General features: G+C 53.6%; 1 protein-coding gene across 2 annotated transcripts in view; it reads left to right on the forward strand.

The window, feature by feature from the left end:
* The window catches only part of PDE2A (phosphodiesterase 2A), a 373086-nt gene that overhangs the window by 82123 nt on the left and 270938 nt on the right, over positions 1–20025 (forward strand). For both annotated transcript variants that reach the window (XR_012639805.1, XM_074954538.1), the window contains exon 2: positions 14056–14116. Coding sequence is in view for 1 of the 2 variants with exons in the window: in XM_074954538.1 (XP_074810639.1) it covers positions 14056–14116 (61 nt within the window). In the remaining variant the exon portion in view is untranslated. The remainder of the gene's footprint in view (positions 1–14055; positions 14117–20025) is intronic.

The following is a 20025-nucleotide window of genomic DNA, read 5'->3' on the forward strand; positions in this document are numbered from 1 at the left end:
AGTCTGCCTCCCTGAACAAACTGTCAGGACATCGAGACGGCTGCAAAGGAGGAACAGTGCTGTCAGCTCCAGCCTGCTGTGAGCTGGGCTTGGCTTGGGTCTCCTCTGAGCGTCTTGTCTTATTGCCGTGCACCTGCAAAGACGGGTCGCTTTCCTGGTACGGCATCCTGGGACTCGGTGTTATGGCATTTACCAGCTTTGAATTTGGCAACTTAATTCCTTTCACTGCTCCTAACCAATGTCCCAAATTCGACAAGGGCAAATTCACAAATAGTTAACAAGACTTTCATCCGCGACAGACATAGGCATCCCCTTGTTGGGGTGATAATGTGGATGATTATTTCAGTACCATGTTACTTTAACTGGAACTTGATTTTATATTGATGTGGAGATTGGTTATGAGAACCAAACAAAATACATTGCATTCTAAAACATTATCACTGTAATATAGCTATTAATCTTATTAACCCTGAATGTGAGGTGGTTTGCGCTATGAACTTCTGAATTTTAATCTGGGTTCTGCCAAACAACTGGCCACATGGCCTGACAAACCTCAAATCAAAATTATATGTATGTATGTATATAAATTAGTTCCAATTAAATTGGTCATTGAGAGAAACATACCTATCTTTCTGACTGATTTCTGCAAAGATTGAACCACCCCAGGTGTCTTATAAGGTAGTTCTAATACCGCAATAGTGTGATACCACAGAGAGAAATATTTTCCTTATTAATAATTTTATTATTTATACCTCTGCACGCAAAAAGATTGTTGTTGCAACAAAAACTCCCCAAAATAGGAAAAATTACAACCTAGCCACGTGACACAAACCATAAAAATCAATCCAAACAAGTAATCCCAACATACCACAAACCAGACCACCCATGGATCAAACACTGTTGTTCAGAGCAGGTCCACGAAGCCTAAGTGTTGAAATTATTAATTGTCCTGGGTTTATAACCTTGGTTTGCCTATAAAATAAGTGTAGTTATTTGGTCAGGAGCCTGCTTCTCTTGAGTCTTTAGATTCTAGATTAAAACAGAAATGGGTGAAAAAGAAAAATACGAACACGTGCTTTATTTATTTAGGAAATAAAAAAGGCAAAATTGCAATTCGATAAATGTAACATTTAGGTTGATGAATTAGGACCTATAATAATAAGTGTGACTTATATTGTGGGTAGCAAAGTCTGCTACCTGTCACTTGAGAGAGGCTTCGATACTTCCTTAAAAGCATAATCCCTGTGCAAAGCAGAAAGATTTTATGTTGCTGGCTTCCTTTACCGTGTTGGGTACGTCTGGAGTTGCAACGCACTTGATATCTATTTTTGGAATAATAATGCTCAACCGATAGTTAAATTAGGAAGCTATCTAATACAAACATGCACGTTACAAAACAATATAAACCCTTAATGTTTGAATTTTCCCTAAGGGTGTGACCTTGCTCCTTTTCCTACTGCTTCCCGCACCACTTACAGAGTAGAGGAGTGGTAAAGGTGTGGTAAAGGCACATTAGACAGGGCCTTGTCTAAAAGGATGCTGAACCTTATCTCTTAAATTGTGGGATATATATATTTAAAATATACATATGTGATTCGATGGTTTATGGGTTCCTAATTTTAAAATTACGCCAAATTCAAGTTAGAAGCAATTTTCTTTGCCTACTTCCCTTTTCCCTCCCAAGCACGGAGTGCAAAAGCACTTCCCCTTTCCAGCAAGGTGTTAGCTGCTGATCAAAGCCTCAGTGATTTCTGCTGCTGGGTTACTTTGAAATTGCAAGTTAAAGGCACAGAGACTATTGGCGAGGTGGATTACGTGATATGGGCTAAACGCATAGTTACAAGGTCTTTAAGACAGCGGGGTGGGGGTGGGGGCAAAGCTTTTGGTACTTTCTGGTAAGTAAGGATTTTTCCCTTGTTCCTTTGATACCTCTTATTTAGCCATTTCTTTATATTATTATTTAATTTAGTCTCCTGGGACTTTAACACCCTGCTTTGGTGGCAGTTGGGTTTATACTTACAGCTGTGCTTATACAGTCTTGGTGCTTGTCATCTTTTTTCATTTGCGTCATTGCCCACTGACAAGCATTAGCTGTTACATGATATTAGAATTTGATCATATGATTAAAGCCCACCAGTGAGGGTGATTGAAAATAGTCTGGCTACGTTCCTACGAAACCGCCTCCATGATCTTTCATATATTTGTATGTTGTGTTTTGGTCGACCACAACCAGAATTCTCAGCTTATCTCCAACTCCTGCTCCAAATGAGCTCAGTTAAATCTTACTCACCAGCTTCATTCTAAATCTACACAATAAGCACTTAACACTGTACGTCTGCAGAGGCGTCCCTCCTTAAATAATTAACCCCTTACCCGGTTTCAACAATTACTTGCACAAGTCCCAAGAAAAGCAGAGGGGAAGGGGTGGGGGTTCTGCTCCCTCTCTCTTCCCTTGATGGCTAATGTGCTCGTAGCTGATTGAGAGGTTATTACCCAGTCAGGACCTACAGAGCTGCAAGGGGGAGGCTGGTGGTAGAGGGATCTGGACGCAGCCCAGGAGAGATGAGGGAACTGAAATTAGGTAGCCCGAACCATACCAGTTCTGAACTACTGCGGCCTCTTAGCGGCAATTAAAACATAAATCAATCAGCTCCCCTGCCACCTCAAAGTGTGGGTCACTAGGCCCGATGTGACTGCCATTTTAACTCTTATAGGTACCTCAGAATTACAACCAGTTTGCAAAGCCCCCTTCACACGGGTATAAAGGAATCCCCTTCTAAATCCCAGGGACTAGTCAGTAATATCCAATGAGGAGTGCAGGGAGGCCGATGTCCCGCATCACCCCACTTGCATCCTTACACAGTTACAATTTCCATGGAGAGCTAATGGTGGGAGACGGGGGGGTTACCCACCCTGCCACTGGCATGCCAAGTGAATCTGATGGTCAAGAACTCGAGCGCGCCTCTCTTCGTTGCGTGTCTGTGTTACCACTCCCCCCCAGGAGGGCGTACCCCTCCCTTCCTTGCTAAGAAAAGCAGACACAGTAGACCAGAGGCAAAGAACCAGAAAAGGGGAACAACAGCTGAGGGGGAAAGAGGAAGTCTCTGGTGAGTGTTTCTGACAGGCACTTCTGACTGAGAAGTTACCTGGATTTTAATTTAGATTTCCAACCCAAGGTGAGTTTACCTATCCTGGGTAGGGAAGTTACCCCCTGTGGACCCCTTGGGGTCCCGGTTCAGGTGCCAATCTGTAGCCTGATCTATAGATTATGAATAAAAATTTCCAGTCATCACTTTGAGGGTTGACAGGTTCTCGTCCCAAGATCAGGCCCAGTGTTATTAAAATTATTATATAGTTGGGACCCCCGATGTGCACGGGTGCCACACTCACACTGTAGGAACCCTTCTGTATTTACAAATACATAATTTATGAATACATTTAGCAAAGCCACACCCACTCTGACTCGGTAAGGTAGAGAGAGATCATACAGAAAGTACATCGGATCATCCATACTCCCACCTGCCAGGTTAGCCATTGTCTTCCTCATCACCGTCACCTTCCTCATCACCTCCAGTGGCCATCACTCTGGCCTCTCCCAAGGGCTCCATCTCTCTCCCCTTCTGCCCTGGGATGCCACTTTTATAATATGTTACGCTGATGTTACCCTGTCTAATACCTATTCAACAGGGGGTTCTCCCCTCTTCCTTATTTGTATTTGCTCCCCTTACCAATGCTAAGGTGTCCTTCTATAGGTTGGTGTATTTATGATTTCACCCCGTTATCATAGACATCAATTCGTTGCCATGGCACTCTGGCGGTCAGATGTTCCGTCCTAAACCTTCCAGAAGCTGGGGTCAGTTCATGTTCTGTGGTTGGCTGATGTTGTTATGGACAAATTCCCCCCTCCGCTCTACTTCCAGTTCCCCCAAACTTCTGAGGGACCTAAGTTTATCTAGGCCAAAGTTCTAGGCCTCGAGCCTCATGCTCACTGCTGGAGCCAAAGTCTTACAGGATACAAGCCTGCAGGTTCTTTGCATTACTGCTGAATATAATCAAGTGGAACACAATGCAAAGCAGGGAATATAATAGAGGTAAGCTGGCCCCCTGGGCTACCATTTCCCACTCTGTGCCTCACAAGGAAGTGAAAAGCTTGGGGCTGTTACCTGCTCCGATATTATTAGCTCATAGAGATGGATCCAAACTCCCGTGTCACCGTAGAGGTCAGGCTGTCCTCTCACTTACACTACAGCAGTTCCACTGGCTTGACGCTTTGTGCTGCTGATCTCTGGGGTGCTGGAAATCTGGCTCCAGAGGCTGGGACCCTCCCTGCTCCTCAGAGGTCTGTAGTTGATGTTGTCCATTTGAGCATGCCGGCGGATCAGGGAGTTCTCCGCTCTCTGTGCTGATGGGCAGGGGCAAAGCTCCCTTGGCTTTGAAGTCCAAGAACTGCTCTGGAGACGTCAGCAGCAAGGAGCCCGTGCTTTCGTTCCGACCCACCAGCAGAGATTTTTCTGGGGACGGGAACTACGAGCTGCCTCTTCTTCACCGAGACAACTTTTAGCCACCTACAACTCCGGTTCGAGTCGAGCCAGCTGCGTTTGCGCAGAGCAAGGCTGCTCGCTGGGTGATAGGGGCCCTGCTAGCCAGACAAGGCCTGTCACTGGGCAGCAGGCAGTATTGCCCCCTCCTTTTAAGTGCCAGGGGGCAGGAGGACACTGTCCTTACCTGTACCGCCCTGCCCCTTGGTCCCCAGTGCACAGTTCTGTGATCAACACCTAGTTGTAGTCATTGGATGTCAGGCCATTGGGCGGATCCACTGAGGTATCAGGAAGCAATCTCCCTCCAAAGTCTAGCACTGCAGCAATGTCCGTGTGTCTTGTAGGAGATTTTCACCTTCCTCTTCTTCTTCTTCAGATGGCAGAGATAGCGAGTGACAACTATAATTTTACACGTAGGTGGCTAAGCCAGATAATTGAGTCTGGAGTAGCAGAGTGTATCGCTGTGATGAATATAACATAAGAACATAAGAACAGCGAGACTGGGTCAGACCAAAGGTCCACCCAGCCCAGTGTCCTGTCTTCCAACAGAGGCCAATGCCAGGTGCCCCAGAGGGAATGAACAAAACAGGGAATCATCAAGTGATCCATCCCCTGTCGCCCATTCCCAGCTTCTGGCTCCTTTGTATTTGTGAATCAGGCATTGAGTGCTTATCTGTTCCCTGGTCTGTTCTGGGTGACCACAGTAACACATGGGAGAGTTTTTAAGTTTCCATTTGTGCAGCAAGTATCCACATCTGCCCTGGTTTGTGCAGATGCGATTTAGGGTTGCCCATGAGGTTTGTGGAAGACTAAAGCCAGAGATCTTCCGCATCAGGTCTTTCACGAGGGGTTTGTTTGTGACTTCTTGTGAATTCCATTCGGCTTTCCAAGCTTCACCAGGATTGAAGTCGCATTGTCTTAAGCATGTCTTTCCCTTAAGCACGGGGTATTGGTCACCACTGGAGGCAGGATACGGGACCAGCTGGACCAATAATCTGATCTGGTTCAAAAAATAATACTGTAAGCAGCCCGTTAGTGTGTATGCATGCCACTGCCCTCTATGTCTGGAACTGGAATCACTCAGCTGCGTGTCATAGGCCCTATACTGCTAACAGCGATTCTCCTTTAACTCCAGTGGCAGGGGCCTGTGGTTCTGAGCAGGAAGAGCTGGGTTGCATCTCTTCTGGTGCCATGAGCTCTTAGACTCAGTGATTCCAAGGCCAGAAGGGATTACTGTGATCACCCAGTCTGACCTCCTGTATGACAAAGGCCATTAAAAAAAAAAATCCCCCTCCAGGAGGCTACAGATTTGTTACAACCATTTGACTTCCTCTGGTACCTTTTTAGCCAGGCTAGGCACCAGGATGTTTGTCAATTAAGCATCAAAGTCTCCTTGAGAGGAAGATGAGTAGAATTCCCATCTCCCTCTGCCTTTAGGAGCAGCAGGTTCCTGTAAACTCTGAGGAGGCGCTTGTCTTCGGTTTGACTCCGGTTTGACTCCAGCCCCCGCTTGCTCTGCTGCTCCTGCAGCCCCCAGGATGCCGCTGCCCAGCTGAGACACCGCGGCTGGTTGCCCTGGTATTTTAGTAACGAGATCACCCTTTAATTGGGAGCAGCGGGCGAATGGAGGGCAAATACGCTCCCAGCACACTCAGGGTCCCAAGCCGAGGCATCAAATACTGATCCAGGCAGACATCAGACCCGACCCTCGAACTGCCCATCTGCCAGCAGAAGATTGGGGCCAGGGCGGGTGGACAGTCTCCTTGGCTGCGTTCCCCAGAGTCCAGACCAGGTTAATTGGCTCCAGAGCCCCCTTCCGGCCAGGAGGTTACTGACCCCCGCAGGGGTTTGCTGACCCCCCCCCCCGGCACAGTTTGGGAGGGGGTGGGAGTGGGGAGGTGCTACTAATGCTTGAGGACAGTGAGGGGCTGATACAAATGCCCTGAATAAGCCAGCCAGGTTCCCCATGTACCCCACACCACGGTTGGTTCTGCTGGATCTCAAAGCACATGGCAGACATTAGCCCCTGGAGAGCTGGATCAGTGTTATCCAGGGGCTGAGGCAGAAACTGAGGCACGGCGGGATTAAGGACCTGATCCTGACAGGGGCTGAGCACTGAACGCGGGGAGGGGCATCACCTCTCCAGGCTGGCCCAAATGGCCGAGCAGGGACGAGAGCCCGGCCCCCTGACTCTAACCAGTAGCTGGCACTGCTGCAGCCCAGCCAGGCTCTGTGTATGGCTCCACCACGTTACACTTGCAGCCAGCGCTCCGCCAGTTAATTTTCACAGGCAGGATTTTCACACCCCTTTCCCAAGTCCCAGAGCTTACAGACTCTGTGTGTTTGTGTGTGTGTGTGTGAAATCTCAGGCTTGGCTCAGGGTGGAGTGTAACCAACACGTGTGAGCGACCTCATGTTGCCGGGGGGGGGGTGTATGTTAACGGCGCCCCCCTGAGGAGTGGGACATTAGGACCAAATGAACATGAGCAATATCTTGTCCTTGATGGTGCGTGAATGCCGGGAGCTGATGACCCCAGAGTCCACCCAGCCCCACAGCCGGCTCAGCTCCAGTGCCCTGCAGTGATGTTGCTGGCACAGGCGAATTCCTGCCTGGAATTTGTGCCGAGGGTTAAATGACTGGCTAGCCAAGGTACAGCATTAAAGCCACCGCAGGCAGGGGTGGTGGATCGGGGGAGGGCAGGTGCTCATCAGCTGGGAGTGCAGAGGGTTAGGGTAGAGGAGGGAGCCGTGTGTTACCTGCGCTGACATCTGGGTCCCCGAGTCGCTAACAGGACACGGGACAGCGAGCTCGGCAGACAGTTGTGGGGGACGCCCAGCAATACCGGGGAGCCCGAGGCAGCGGCTGCTGCTGTCCGACCGGCAGCAGGGAAGGCCAGTTTGAGGAGGACATGTAAGTGGTGCTGATGACAGTAAGAACTGGAGCTGAAGTGGAAATCTCTTTCCTTGAGGGCAGGATAGCTGCCTGCCCTCTCCCCTGGGACGATCCCATGTATTCCTGACTTGGCTGAGGCCCTCCAGAGGGGCCCTCCGGTCTTGCAGTGTTTCCACCCGGATCCTCACAGCAAGAGGATCTGGTTAATTTCAGAGATACAGAAGCCCCTCGGTGCTCAGCGGGAATGGAGCACTGCTCCTCCAGGGGCACTTAACTTGTGTCAGCCCCTTGGCGCTGGGCTGCTTGGAGCCGAGGGATGCTCAGAAGGGGAAACTCGATGGAGTCAAAACTCCGCTTTCTGGGCTACTAACCTACACATAGTCCCTCGGCCTGTGGGAGGGGAGGGAAGGCTAGAGGGGAGGGAAGTCTGACTACAGCATCCAAGCATACGACATGGCTAAACTCTGTCGTGTGTAGTTCATTCTCTCTCCCATCTGCTCCCTGGGGGAGACCTGTGTGCCCAGTTTACTCGCTGTATACACCTGGATCTGTGTTTGGGGCAGGGGGAGGGAGAGGCAGGAAGAAAAGTGCCTTGTTCTTGGAGGGTGGTGAGGTTTGGGGTGGTCCTTAGTTCCTGGGGGAGTTCGTTTGGGAGCAGCCCCCGTGTCTGGCACAAATGAATTTTATCCTGAAGGCAGAAAGTTCCATTGAGTCTGACGAGCCAAGTTGTCAGCCACAGTTCTCCTCCCTGAGCTTCCCGCTCTTTCAGGACCCTGGCCATTGCGCACCTGGAAGGGAAGGACCGAGACCTTGAATTTGACAGCAAGGCTCCTGCAGCACCTTTGCTGTGGCAGCAAGTCCCGTGGACCAATTGCTCATTGTGTGGCAAAGAGTTTCCTTTGAGTGGTGTCAAATTTCCTGAGTTTCAGTGTCTTGGGCCGTGTCTTTGTGCAAGTCAATACCTAAGCAGGCTCGATAACATCCAAATGACCTCCTGTCAGTGCAAAGAGCATAGAATGGAAACCCCCCCCTCCCCGCCCCACATTGGCCCCTGTATGAGTACTGCTAAGATCTCTTTCAACAGAATTCATGCCTTCAGCTAGTTAGCAGCTAGCCGTGACGTAGCTCTTCCGAGTCAAATGAGCAAAACCCCAAAGCAGATGGGGATCTAAACAATCAATACAACAAACCCATTGACTCCTAGAAGCCGCAGCTCCCGGCACCGCATTGTTAGATAACCATGCAAATGGAGATGGCTCAGCTGGAGCATTCGGCATCCGTTTCCAGTTCTGGAACAGCTGGTTGCACGTGCCGAGCGTCGTCATTATGGAGATGGACTGCAGGTGAAGAGTTCAGAAAGCTGTTTTTTCCAGGGCTTGGGGCCACCTTCTGTTCTCCTTCCTCCTGCAGAATCGTACATGGCAGCACAAATAGTGCCGCTGAATGTGATGGGACGGCTCGGGGAGCGGGGTGTATCAGGGCCTGGGCCCTGGGGGAGCAGGGAGGACTATGGGATGGTGATAGCAGGAAGCAGCGTGGTCCAGTGCAGCGAGCACACGTAGGAACCCCTTCCTCTCACTTCATGAACGTGGGCAAGTCTTCTCCCTTGTCCGGGCCTCAGTTTCCCCATCTTGCCCAGAGACCCCCCCTCCTAAGGTCAGCGTCCCATTGTGCGAGGCGCTGCTCCTACACATAACGGGAGACCCTCTCTTCCCTGAAGCTCTTACAGCCTGAATAGATAAGACAAAGGAAGTCTCACTTGAGCATCACACATTTCGTTGCTTCTGCAAGCCAAGCGGTACCCCAATAAGAGACAGTTGCTTATTAAGCTGCTGCCGGTGATATGTGCAGCCAGCAGCAGGTGGCGCCAGAGAGTTCCCTCCACAGGCCTCATTTTGCTCTCACTAATCAGGTTTTTTCCCTTTTTCTGCTTTTCACCCCAGTTGATCGGGTTCTGCCCAGTGGTGCCTAAACAGCCCAGGAAAGTTTGGAATTGATTGGCTGCAGCATTATTGTATTACAGAGAGAGCAGCCACAGAGTTCAGTGTGAAACCTCGCTCTGCTCGGCCAGTTATCCTTGCTGCCCGGAGGTGGAACTGAGGCACAGGGAGATAAATGACTTAGCCAAGGTCATTGTAACGCCTGGGAGCAGGGTGACCAGATGTCCTGATTTTATAGAGACAGTCCCGATATTTGGGGCTTTTTCTTATATAGGCTCCTATTACCCCCCACTCCCTGTCCCGATTTTACACCCTTGCTATCTGGTCACCCTATCCCAGAGTCAGGCGGGTTAAGGGGCAGTCACCATCAGGGATCAGAGTTCACCCAAAAGGACTGATCACCAGGAGATCCAGTCCAAGGAGAAGGTATGGTGTGGCGGCTGGCGGGGTCAGGAGGGTCCAAGCAGCAGCTAGCAGGCAATGGCGAGCCAAGGCCAGAATGGAAGCAGGAAGTTTATATATATAGGAGCCAGTGATCAGGGCCACGTGACCATGTGGCCTATCAGGAAGCGGGTGGTGGCACCCCGGAAACTGGCCAACCCACGTCTGTGAATTCCCTGATAACCTAATGCAGAAGTGCGGCACAATGGCGAAGGTTGCTTCCTGAAATCCCCTGGGTGTGGGGTGTTGGGGGTCCACAGTCACAGTGGGAGGCTGGGGCAGAGCTGGGAACCGAATCCAAAACGCTTGGCTCCCAGCTGTATCCAAAAGACCACCCTTCCAAAGAGCTGTCTCTGTGATCATTCAGGATTCGCTGTTGATGCGGCTGTAGGACACGTGGTATTGTTTCCCGAGCCCTGCTCACTTTTTCTAAACTTTTGTCCCAAACGCATTTTGAAATCAAACAAATCTGGGCCCAAATTTTGCTTTGTGCCAATATCCATAGCAACGAGCCATCACAGGCCTAAAGTGAGGCCACAGGGGGTAGAAGTATAGCTACCTTAAAAGGCCAGTCAGCTGATGTTGGGGAGTAATTTTACCCCATTATTTACCTATAGTAATAACGCTCCCAGACCTCATGAGGGTGTTGTGTGGGTGCTCATTGTGTTTGGTCATGTCTCCCCCTAGTGGCTGTCTACAGCAGTTATAATAGCCTACTAGTGGCTGACAGCTAGAGGAATTATTCCTTTAGCTCAAGCGGTAGATGCTTTGACTTGAGCGCTGGAGGTTAGAGGTTCGCTGGCCCTGTGTACGAATAGCCCTACGGTTGTTGCTCTGAGTACTGGGGACCAAAATGATATAGTGCAGCCATATAGTGAGCAGGATGGGGAGACAGACATTAAAGCAATGGCTTGTACGTGGTAATCAGGAGTCAGCACACATACGAGAGCCTGGTAACTGGTCCATATTTCAAAGCAAAGAGAAGGCTCCAAAGCCAAACAGCCGCAGAAGGCGAAGAGCGGCTCACCTGAAATCAAACCCTCCTTCCGCTGATTTATTTACTGATCGGCTCCTTCACTCGGCCTGCCCGGAGCTTTTCCCAGGGACACAGATCACTTTATTAAAACATATACGTGGCGGCTCTTTGAACGTTTCTCTGGTGGCTGTGCCCCAGTGGTCCCCACATTGGGAGCGATCTTGTCGAAGGAAAGGAAGGACAGATGCTATTCAACTTTTCAAACATGCACAAAGGGCCCCGGCAGCAGGAAAACAGAATTAAGGATTCTCTTTTGGCTTGGAGTTTTTCGGCTAATGCGCCGTGATTTGGAAGGCAAAGTTATTGGCGGGGGGAGCTGGTGATTTTTTCACACTGCTTCAGTATGGTACAGTGGTCACCAAGTGAGTGTGTGTAGGGGGCGGGGTATTTCTGATCAGGGGAGTTCAAAGGGCAGACTGTCTCGTTTAACTGCTTCAATCAATGAACTCTGATGTGTGTCCCACCCGTGCCGCCAGGCTCCGACTGAGATCAGGGCTCGATTGTGCTCGGCACGGTTGTGTGAGCCCCTGCCCCTAGGAGCTTACAGCAGAAGCAGATAGAGGGCTGGAGAAGGGAGGGATCGCTATCCCTATGTACAGGCAGGAGGCAGCTGATGCAGAGTGATGACGTGTCTTGCCCAGGGCCACACAGGGTGTCTGTGCAGAGTTGGGATCTGAGCTGTGTGGGCTGCTCTGGTGGGCGGGTGAGGGGCAGGTGGCTTTGTCTGCGGTGTGCTCAGGAGGGGGGTGTGGCGAGTTGACCAGTGGGGGCCATGTTGCTGATCCTGTCTGAGAGCCCCCCATCCCACACCGTCTCCCCAGGCAATGTGATGTGTGGATGACCCGATCCCTGGGCAGCGTGGAAGCTTGTAGGCCAGGCCCGGCCCTCTCCCCACTGATTGTCCGCAGTGCTGGGAGAGGGGAGGCTGCTCTGGGCTTCTCCAAACCCCAGGATTTGTCAGCCCTCTGCTGAGTGTGAACAAACAGATAGATATTAGTGATGGCTGGTGCCTGAGCTGCTGCATGGCTGGTGTCTTGGCCCAGCTCTGCCCTTGTTTGGCTTCTTCATTGGCGAGCAGGAAAGCAAGAGAATTCACCTTCCCTCCAGTTCTCCTGTGTTACTTGTGGCAGGGAGTTCCACAGGCTGATTGTCTACACCAGATCCCAAGGGGTGAGTAGTGCTGCTGGAATCCGTGCTGCTCACCCGAGTAAGGCGAGCCCTTCGCAGGGTTTCCTCATGGGCACCTCCTTGGGCCCTGCACACCATGGCCCAGCAGGCTCCTCTCTACGGCTTCACCCACTAACCAAAGCGGAGCCCCAGATCCCCCAGGCAGGGGAAAGTCACGCTTAGTGGCTTGGGACCTCTCTCATTTTACGCTGGTTCCAGGCGGCACTGGGAGCCTAAGCGAGGGCAGCCTGCCCCAGTGCCACCCAGATCCCCTGCAGGCCCTACCGCTTTCTGCCTCCTACATCTAGTGGGACCAGAGGAAGGCTGGCGGTGGGGGAAGGCACCGGTCTGAGACTTGGGTTCCATTCCTAGCTCTGCTACAGACTCCGTCCATGAACTGGGGCAAGTCATTTAATGTCTCTGGGCCTCGGTTCCCCAGCTGTGTACGCCACATGCCTCAGCTGGGACCTCCGGGCACTAGCACGATTAAACTAATGCTGTCATAGCACATCGCAACACAGTGGCTGTGAGTGTGTGTGTGCAGGGTGCCCTCTCGCAGCCAAGGATAACGGACCTACTACTGCTAACAGTGGCTGTGAGTGTGTGTGTGCAGGGTGCCCTCTAGCAGCTAAGGATAACGGACCTACTACTGCTAACAGTGGCTGTGAGTGTGTGTGTTCAGGGTGCCCTCTCGCAGCCAAGGATAACGGACCTACTACGGCTAACAGTGGCCGTGAGTGTGTGTGTGCAGGGTGCCCTGTAGCAGCCAAGGATAACGGACCTACTACTGCTAACAGTGGCCGTGAGTGTGTGTGTGCAGGGTGCCCTCTAGCAGCCAAGGATAACGGACCTACTACTGCTAACAGTGGCTGTGAGTGTGTGTGTTCAGGGTGCCCTCTCGCAGCCAAGGATAACGGACCTACTACGGCTAACAGTGGCTGTGAGTGTGTGTGTGCAGGGTGCCCTCTAGCAGCCAAGGATAACGGACCTACTACTGCTAACAGTGGCTGTGAGTGTGTGTGTGCAGGGTGCCCTGTAGCAGCCAAGGATAACGGACCTACTACTGCTAACAGTGGCTGTGAGTGTGTGTGTTCAGGGTGCCCTCTCGCAGCCAAGGATAACGGACCTACTACGGCTAACAGTGGCTGTGAGTGTGTGTGTGCAGGGTGCCCTCTAGCAGACAAGGATAACGGACCTACTACGGCTAACAGTGGCCGTGAGTGTGTGTGTGCAGGGTGCCCTCTCGCAGCCAAGGATAACGGACCTACTACTGCTAACAGTGGCCGTGAGTGTGTGTGTGCAGGGTGCCCTCTCGCAGCCAAGGATAATGGACCTACTACTGCTAACAGTGGCTGTGAGTGTGTGTGTGCAGGGTGCCCTCTCACAGCCAAGGATAACGGACTTACTACTGCTAACAGTGGCCGTGAGTGTGTGTGTGCAGGGTGCCCTCTAGCAGCCAAGGATAAAGGACCTACTACTGCTAACAGCTGAGGGATCCTTCTTTAGCTGGAGATCTGGGGGCGGTTCAGAAGCGAGGGACCAGGGAGCTACTCCTGGCTCCCCCATCCCTGTGTGGCCTGGGACTGCAGCATGGCTGGATCCTGCTGGGTGATTGCATTCCCCCCTCCACCAGCCTCATGTCTGCCCAGGGACATGCCCTGACTCTAGTCCCCCGGCCTGGGCGCTGGCCGGGCTCCCTCCTGCAGGTGCTTAGGACCCAGAGGACCCCTCTCCTTGCTTTCCCCTTGCCAGTGCCTGCTGCCTGCAGCCGCTCCAGCGCCTGGCTCTGCCTGCCCCGTGACAGCCCGCGGCGGCTGCTGCGCCCGGCCCCGGCGCTTTGGGGAGCAGGTGTGGATGCGAAGCCAAGCCCCTGGCAGCGGCGGGGGGGAGGGGGGGGAGGCGAGGGGAGGGGCGGCGGCGGAGCTAGGACGGGCCTTGGCCGAGGCGGGAGACAAACCTCCGCGCGTGGCGGAGCCGGCCCGGGAGCAGCATGGTCCTGATCCTGCCCCACATACTCATTGCGGTTGTTCAATTTTTTAGACGGGGCCAGCAGGTTTTCCTGAAGGCGGAGGAGACGCTGCCCAGCTCCGAGGCGCTACAGGTAGGAGCCGCGCCCCGCACCCGCTGGGGCTCTCCGGCCGGCGGCGCTGGGGGGCTGGGGTGGGGGCTCCGGGAGGTTGGGGGTGGGCTCGCATCCAGCGGGCGCCGGGCTCTGCCTCCTCCCGTTGCTGCTGCTTTCTCTCTCCCCCTTCGGGCTTTTCCCTTCTCTCCCTTTTCTCCCGCTTTCCCTTCTCTCCCCATTTCTTGTTCTTTCTCTCTCCCCTCTCTCTCTTCCCTTCTCTCGCTTTCTTTTTCTTTCTCTCTCCCCCTTCCCTTCTCTCTTTCTTTTTCTTTCTCTCTCTTTCCTCCCTCCTCTTTATTTCAACCGCTCTTCCCCTTCTCTTTCTCTCCATTTCTTGTTCTTTCTCTCTCCTCCCCCTCTTTCCCCTTCTCTCTCTCTCTCCATTTCTCTTTCCTTCTCTCTTCTCCTTCAGTCTCCTTTTCCTTCTCTCTTTTCTCCCCCCTTTTTTCAACCTCTTCCCCTTCTGTCTCTCTCCATTTCTTATTCTTTCTCTCTCCTCCCCCTCTCTTCCCTTCTCTCTATTTTCTCCCACCTCTCTCTCGCCTTTCAATCTCTTTTCCTTCTCTCTCCCCTTCTTTCATATCCTCTCGCCACTTTCTTTCTTTCCCCTCTTTCAACATCTTCTTGCTCACTCTTCCCCTTCTCTCTCCCCTCCCTGATCCACCCCCATCTCGCTCACAAGCTCTTTCCACCTTTCGCTCTTGTCCCTCATTCATTCTCCCCCCCCCCCACTTTCAGCCCCCCCTTGGCTGGCGGCGATCGGGGCTGCGGGAGGGGCCGGGGGGAAGCGGACCGTGGGTGTCTCTCGCTAGCCGGGGTGAACTTTCCTGTTATCAGCCTAGCGCCGGGGGGGTGGGGGTCCCGGCTGCAGCGATCAGCGGCCGGCGGGGCGCGGTGCGGAGCCCCGGGGGCAGGGGGCCCCGCCGCACTCCAGGGGAAGCCGGGTGGGGCTGCGGGAGGGAGGTTCCGGGGCGGGGGGACGGGACGGGTCTGCGGCTGCTTTGCACCGGGGCTGGCCCCGCGCCGCCCGCCGTGTTTGCTCCGAGCCCGGGCCCGCGGAAAGCCGGCGCAAACTTCCGCCCAGTCACCGCGGCGGGCCCGGCGCGGGTCGCATCCCGGGCGGGTTCCCCCCCGCCCCCCCGCCCCAGCCTGGCCCCTCCGGGCCCCGGCAGGGTGGGCAAGGCAGAGCGGGCCCCTCTGCCCGTGCCTTGGGGTGGGATCAAACCCGCTGCGGCCCGCGGGGCGGACGGGGCTGCCAGCCGCCCCCCGCCCAACTCATCCCCCCTTGGTGCCAGCTGGGGGGCCTGTCTGTTCCCGCAGCCCGCCCCTGCTCCTGTCACGCCGCCGAGTAACTGACCCGCCCGCCGGCTCCGGATCCAAACGATGGCAGGTTGCGCCTGTTTATTTTTACCCAGCCGGTTTATTGCCCTGCCGAGCGCTGCCTGATACGGTAACGTGCCAGGGACTTCCTGGGAACCCGCAGGGAGCCACCTTCTGGGGCTGGGGCTGGGGAGAACAACCAGGGATGCCCCCTGCCCCCCAGCACCTCCACATCCTCCTGGCCGCAACCCCGGGGCTGGGGTGGGGGATTATTATATTCCTGCTTTATAGCTGGGGAGTTTGGGCACAGAGCAGCCAGCTATGCCCAGACCTGGAGCTGGGGGCAGGCCGGGGCGGGGGGTGTCATTCCTAGCTTCAGGAGACATGCTCCAGCCAGCTCCCCATAAACAGAGTAGCAGCCAGGTCCCAGTACATCCCCCTTGGGGGACAGGGGCATATTGAGGCTGCCAACCCAGGGGCTATCCCCCTCTGTGTAACATGCTCGCTGATCAGAGCTAGCCCATGTACGTCTCCTCCACCTGGAAATCACACGCCCAGCTCCAGGGGTCGATGTACCCCATGTGGCTTGGCCCATGGGGGGAGGGATCGCTCGGTGGTTTGAGCATTGGCCTGCTAAACCCAGGGTTGTGAGTTCAATCCTTGAGGGGGCCATTTGGGATCTGGGGCAAAAATTGGGGATTGGTCCTGCTTTGAGCAGGGGGTGGGACTAGATGACCTCCTGAGGTCCCTTCCAACCCTGATATTCTATGATTCTATATCATAGAGGAAGTCTGTGGCAGACCATAAACGGGAACCAAGATCTCCTAGATGATCTCCTAGTGCTCTAACCCCTGGCCTCTCTATCCTCCCAGGGCCGATGCCTTTTGCTCTCTGGTAGTTTCTGGTTAACACTAAATTTGAGACCTCTTGTCAGAGGGTGAGGAAGGGCAGTCTTGTGGTGAAGGTATACAGGTGGGAGTTGTGCTCTAGTCCCGTCTCTGACACAGACTCCCCGCAGGACCTTGGGACAGACACTTAATCACCCCGGTCTCGCTCAGTTGCACCTTCTGTAAAATGGGGATAAGAATGCTTACCAGCCTGGCTGGGAGGCTTGGTTTGTTAATCCTCCAGTGGAAGCTGACAGTGAAGTGTAAAGGGTTATTATTACAACTGTAGCAGTATGTCCCCCAAATACCTGACGTAGCAATGTTTTCCGTGTTGCAGTTTGTGGAGGGGGCCGGTGGAGTGTAAGGCCTCAGATTGCTCTGGACAAATAATGAAATCCGTATTTGCATTAAAGTAGCCCTGAGCAAATACCCAATAATTGACAGTCCCTGCCCCAGAGTGGTTGCAATCTAAATAGACAAGATGGGCAAAGGAAAGTTCGTTATCCCCATTTTGCGGATGAGGAACTGAGGCCCAGAGAGGCCCAGATCCTCAAAGGTATTTAGGCACCTAACTCCCCTGGGATACCTTTGAGGATTTGGGCCAAAGGGAGTCTGTGGCAAGGCTGGACATTTTAACCCAAATCTCCTGGGGTCCAGTCTAGCACCTGAACCTAGCAAGGTACTGGGGAAGCCAAACACCACAGACTTGTGCTACTATCTGACAACCTGGAAGTGAAACTGACTATACGCAGCTGAAACTGACCATTCTAGTTCCACTGTCCTTGCTGAGGGTGATGCAAACTGCCCGCGAAGAGCACCTTGGATTGAAAACAAATCCAGCCAGTTTTTAAAAGCTCAGATGTCATTAATATCATACAGGCCAGGAATTCTTTCCGTACTCTCCTATGTGGGAGGCGCTACAAGGTGTTTCTTGTACCCTCAGAAGGTGACTCAGGTGGTGCATAGGTCTCATGTAGGACCTCTCTACAAGGGAACTCCATCCTCCAGATTTGATCTGGAAAATGTCCCTTTGCTGCCCTGCTTCCTTAGCAGCGATGCTGGGCAGTGACGGGGTTTGTTAGCCAGAGATTTGTTCAGGGCCCCTGTGCCCTTGGAGACTTTCCCGCACCGGGATGGGACCTGGCAGTGTTAATCAAGAGCCCACGAATGCAGGGAGGGGAATGAGCTGAACAAGGCTGAGAGGCAATAACCGGAGACAAAAAATGGCCTGCAAATAGCTGGGGGCAATGGCAGATTGATTTGTGATTGGAAAACAGGGAAAGAACATTTATTTCCCTCTTAACGAAAAATGTCTGGTGATGGGGCGTTTAACACAAACCAGTGTGCAAAGAGCACTTGGGGCTTGTCTAATACACGCCCGGCGGCATGGGGGTGGGTCGCAGTCCAGGTGCCATCCAAGGTGTTCTGCTCTCGCTAGAGCTCAGGAAGGGCCGTGTGTCGCTCCCAGCTGGCCAGTTGAAGGAACAGCCTTTGCGAGCAGCAGGGGGAGCGGTAGCCAGCCCTCAGTGCTGGATGGGAGGCGGAACCTCTGAGGGGGAATAAAGGCAGGATAGGTGAGAGGGAGGATGATCCAGTGGTTTGGGTGTGAGCTTGCCACGTAGGAGACCCGGGTTTAAGCCCTGCTCTGCTGCAGGCTTCCTGTGTGACCGTGGGCAAGTAATTTAGTCTCTCTGTGCCTCAGTTTCCTATCTGTGCTGTGGGGATGATAGCACTGCCCTGCCTGGCAGGGGTTTCGGGAGGCTATTCCGTTAAAGAGTGGGAGGTGCTCAGATACTGCTGTAAAGGGGGCATCATATAAGTACCATAGATAGTAATAAAGAGGAAAAACAGGAGATCCCAGATCATTCTCCTCATAGACACTCTGGTCCCACTCGAGGCAATGGCAAAGCTCCTTCGGAGCTCAGTGGGCATGGGAGTTGGTCCTGGCCGCCCAGGTCTGCAAAAACTCTTCCTTGTGCATGGGCTTGACTCCTGCTATCCTATGCCTAGTAACACATCATGACTTGGATGGTCACACAATGACTCCTGGGGGGCTAAGAATCCCTTGACGTTAAGAACATGACCCTAAGCCAGACCCTGCCAGCCTGACCCATGCTGAGGAGCCAATCTTTCCTCTGGCCGGCCCACAGGGTCGTTGTGAGCCCGGGTGGCGGGATCTAGCCCTCTGCAACTTGTAGCAAAATCACCAGCAGAAGGAAATCAACAGCTGGGCTGGGTCCAAGGACACTGGGAGGCAGTGTGGAGCTGCGGACAGGGTCCAGGACCAGCAGGCAGGTCTGTTCCCACCTCTGCTGAGAGGCCTTGGGCTAGTCACTTACTCTCCCTGGGTCTTGTCAGTCCGTGGGACTTGGAAAGCGCTTTGAGAGCCAGGGGTGAAAGAGCAAAATATTAATCCTGCCTGGGCCCCAGAGGGCACCGGATGAGGGGTCTTCCATTGTGGGCTCAGGCCAATAGAGATTAGCAAACGCTGGCAGGCACAACATCTCCTGACATGGAAGCCTGTGAGGCTGGGGACAGTCTGAACTTTAAAGCAATCAGTTACCGCTCAAGGCTCAAACCCTGTGCGGTTCACTGGGACCCGGCTTCCGCTGAAGGCAGGATCGGACTCTGCCGGCCTGATCCAAAGCCCATTAAAGTCAATGGAAAAGCTTCCATTGATTTCAGTGGCTTTTGGCTCAGGCCCTCAATGGGTCACGGCCAACCCTGCTATGCCCTGACGGCTCCTGCAGGCACAGAGGACGTGTGGGAGCAAGGCGCGCATGCCCGGGCCCTGAGGTGGAATGTGCAGTTGCGAGCCCGGCCCCTGGCGAACGGGGTGGATGCCGTTCTGTTTGTTGGAGGTGGTGTGTCTGTCGTGCTGGAGGTTGGCGTTGCCGGTCTGATCGTTGCAAGCACTAATTGGCGTGTACAGTAATTGCAGATCACTGCTTGGCCCTGTCCTTACCCCCTGGCCTGAGGAAGGGGAGGCCCCGCCCTGCAAGCCCTCACACACACAAACATTTCAATAGCAGCTGTCGTGAGGAAGCACTGGAGGATCAGGCCCTGATTTTGGATGGTTACATGACCACCTCGTAACTCCGCCGGTGTAGGTGCGAGCAGGATGGCACGGTTCAGGCCCCCCCATCCGCTGGGAAAGGTCAGTGCCAGCACAGAAGGATCGTTCCAACGAGCAATGGGACGTTTCCTCCGGGTTTAAGTGGCCTCCGTCCGCTTCTGGGAGAAGCCTCTGGCACTGCGAATGCTCCTGCAGCCTGTGACTTTTGGAGGAGGCATAGGGATGTGCTGGCAGTATCGGGCAAGGCAGCTGGGGTAGATGGAGCATCCCAAGTTGGGCCGGACAATAACATGGAGGCACGGCTGTGGTCGCCACCGAGGGGAGGGTAACAGGAGTACAATCAACCCAGCGAGTCCAGGCTAAGCAGCTGCTCTCACCGCAGCTGGAAAGGGAGATATGATTGGGGGTGGGGGGCGGAGACATGGCTCAAAACAGTGAGCTTCTGAGTTCCCTCGCGTGTGGTTTGCTTGCTAGACAGCGCGAGGTGTCCCTCTGGTGTGTCCCTCCCCCGCCCCTTCGCCGGGTGGACCCCATGCGCTCCAGGCTCCGATCCACACAGCCGCCTGGAACAGCTTCTACCTCTGAGGTCGCTCGCGGCTGCAGAG

Source organism: Natator depressus, chromosome 1 (assembly GCF_965152275.1).
Source record: "Natator depressus isolate rNatDep1 chromosome 1, rNatDep2.hap1, whole genome shotgun sequence".
Lineage (NCBI taxonomy): Eukaryota > Metazoa > Chordata > Testudines > Cheloniidae > Natator > Natator depressus.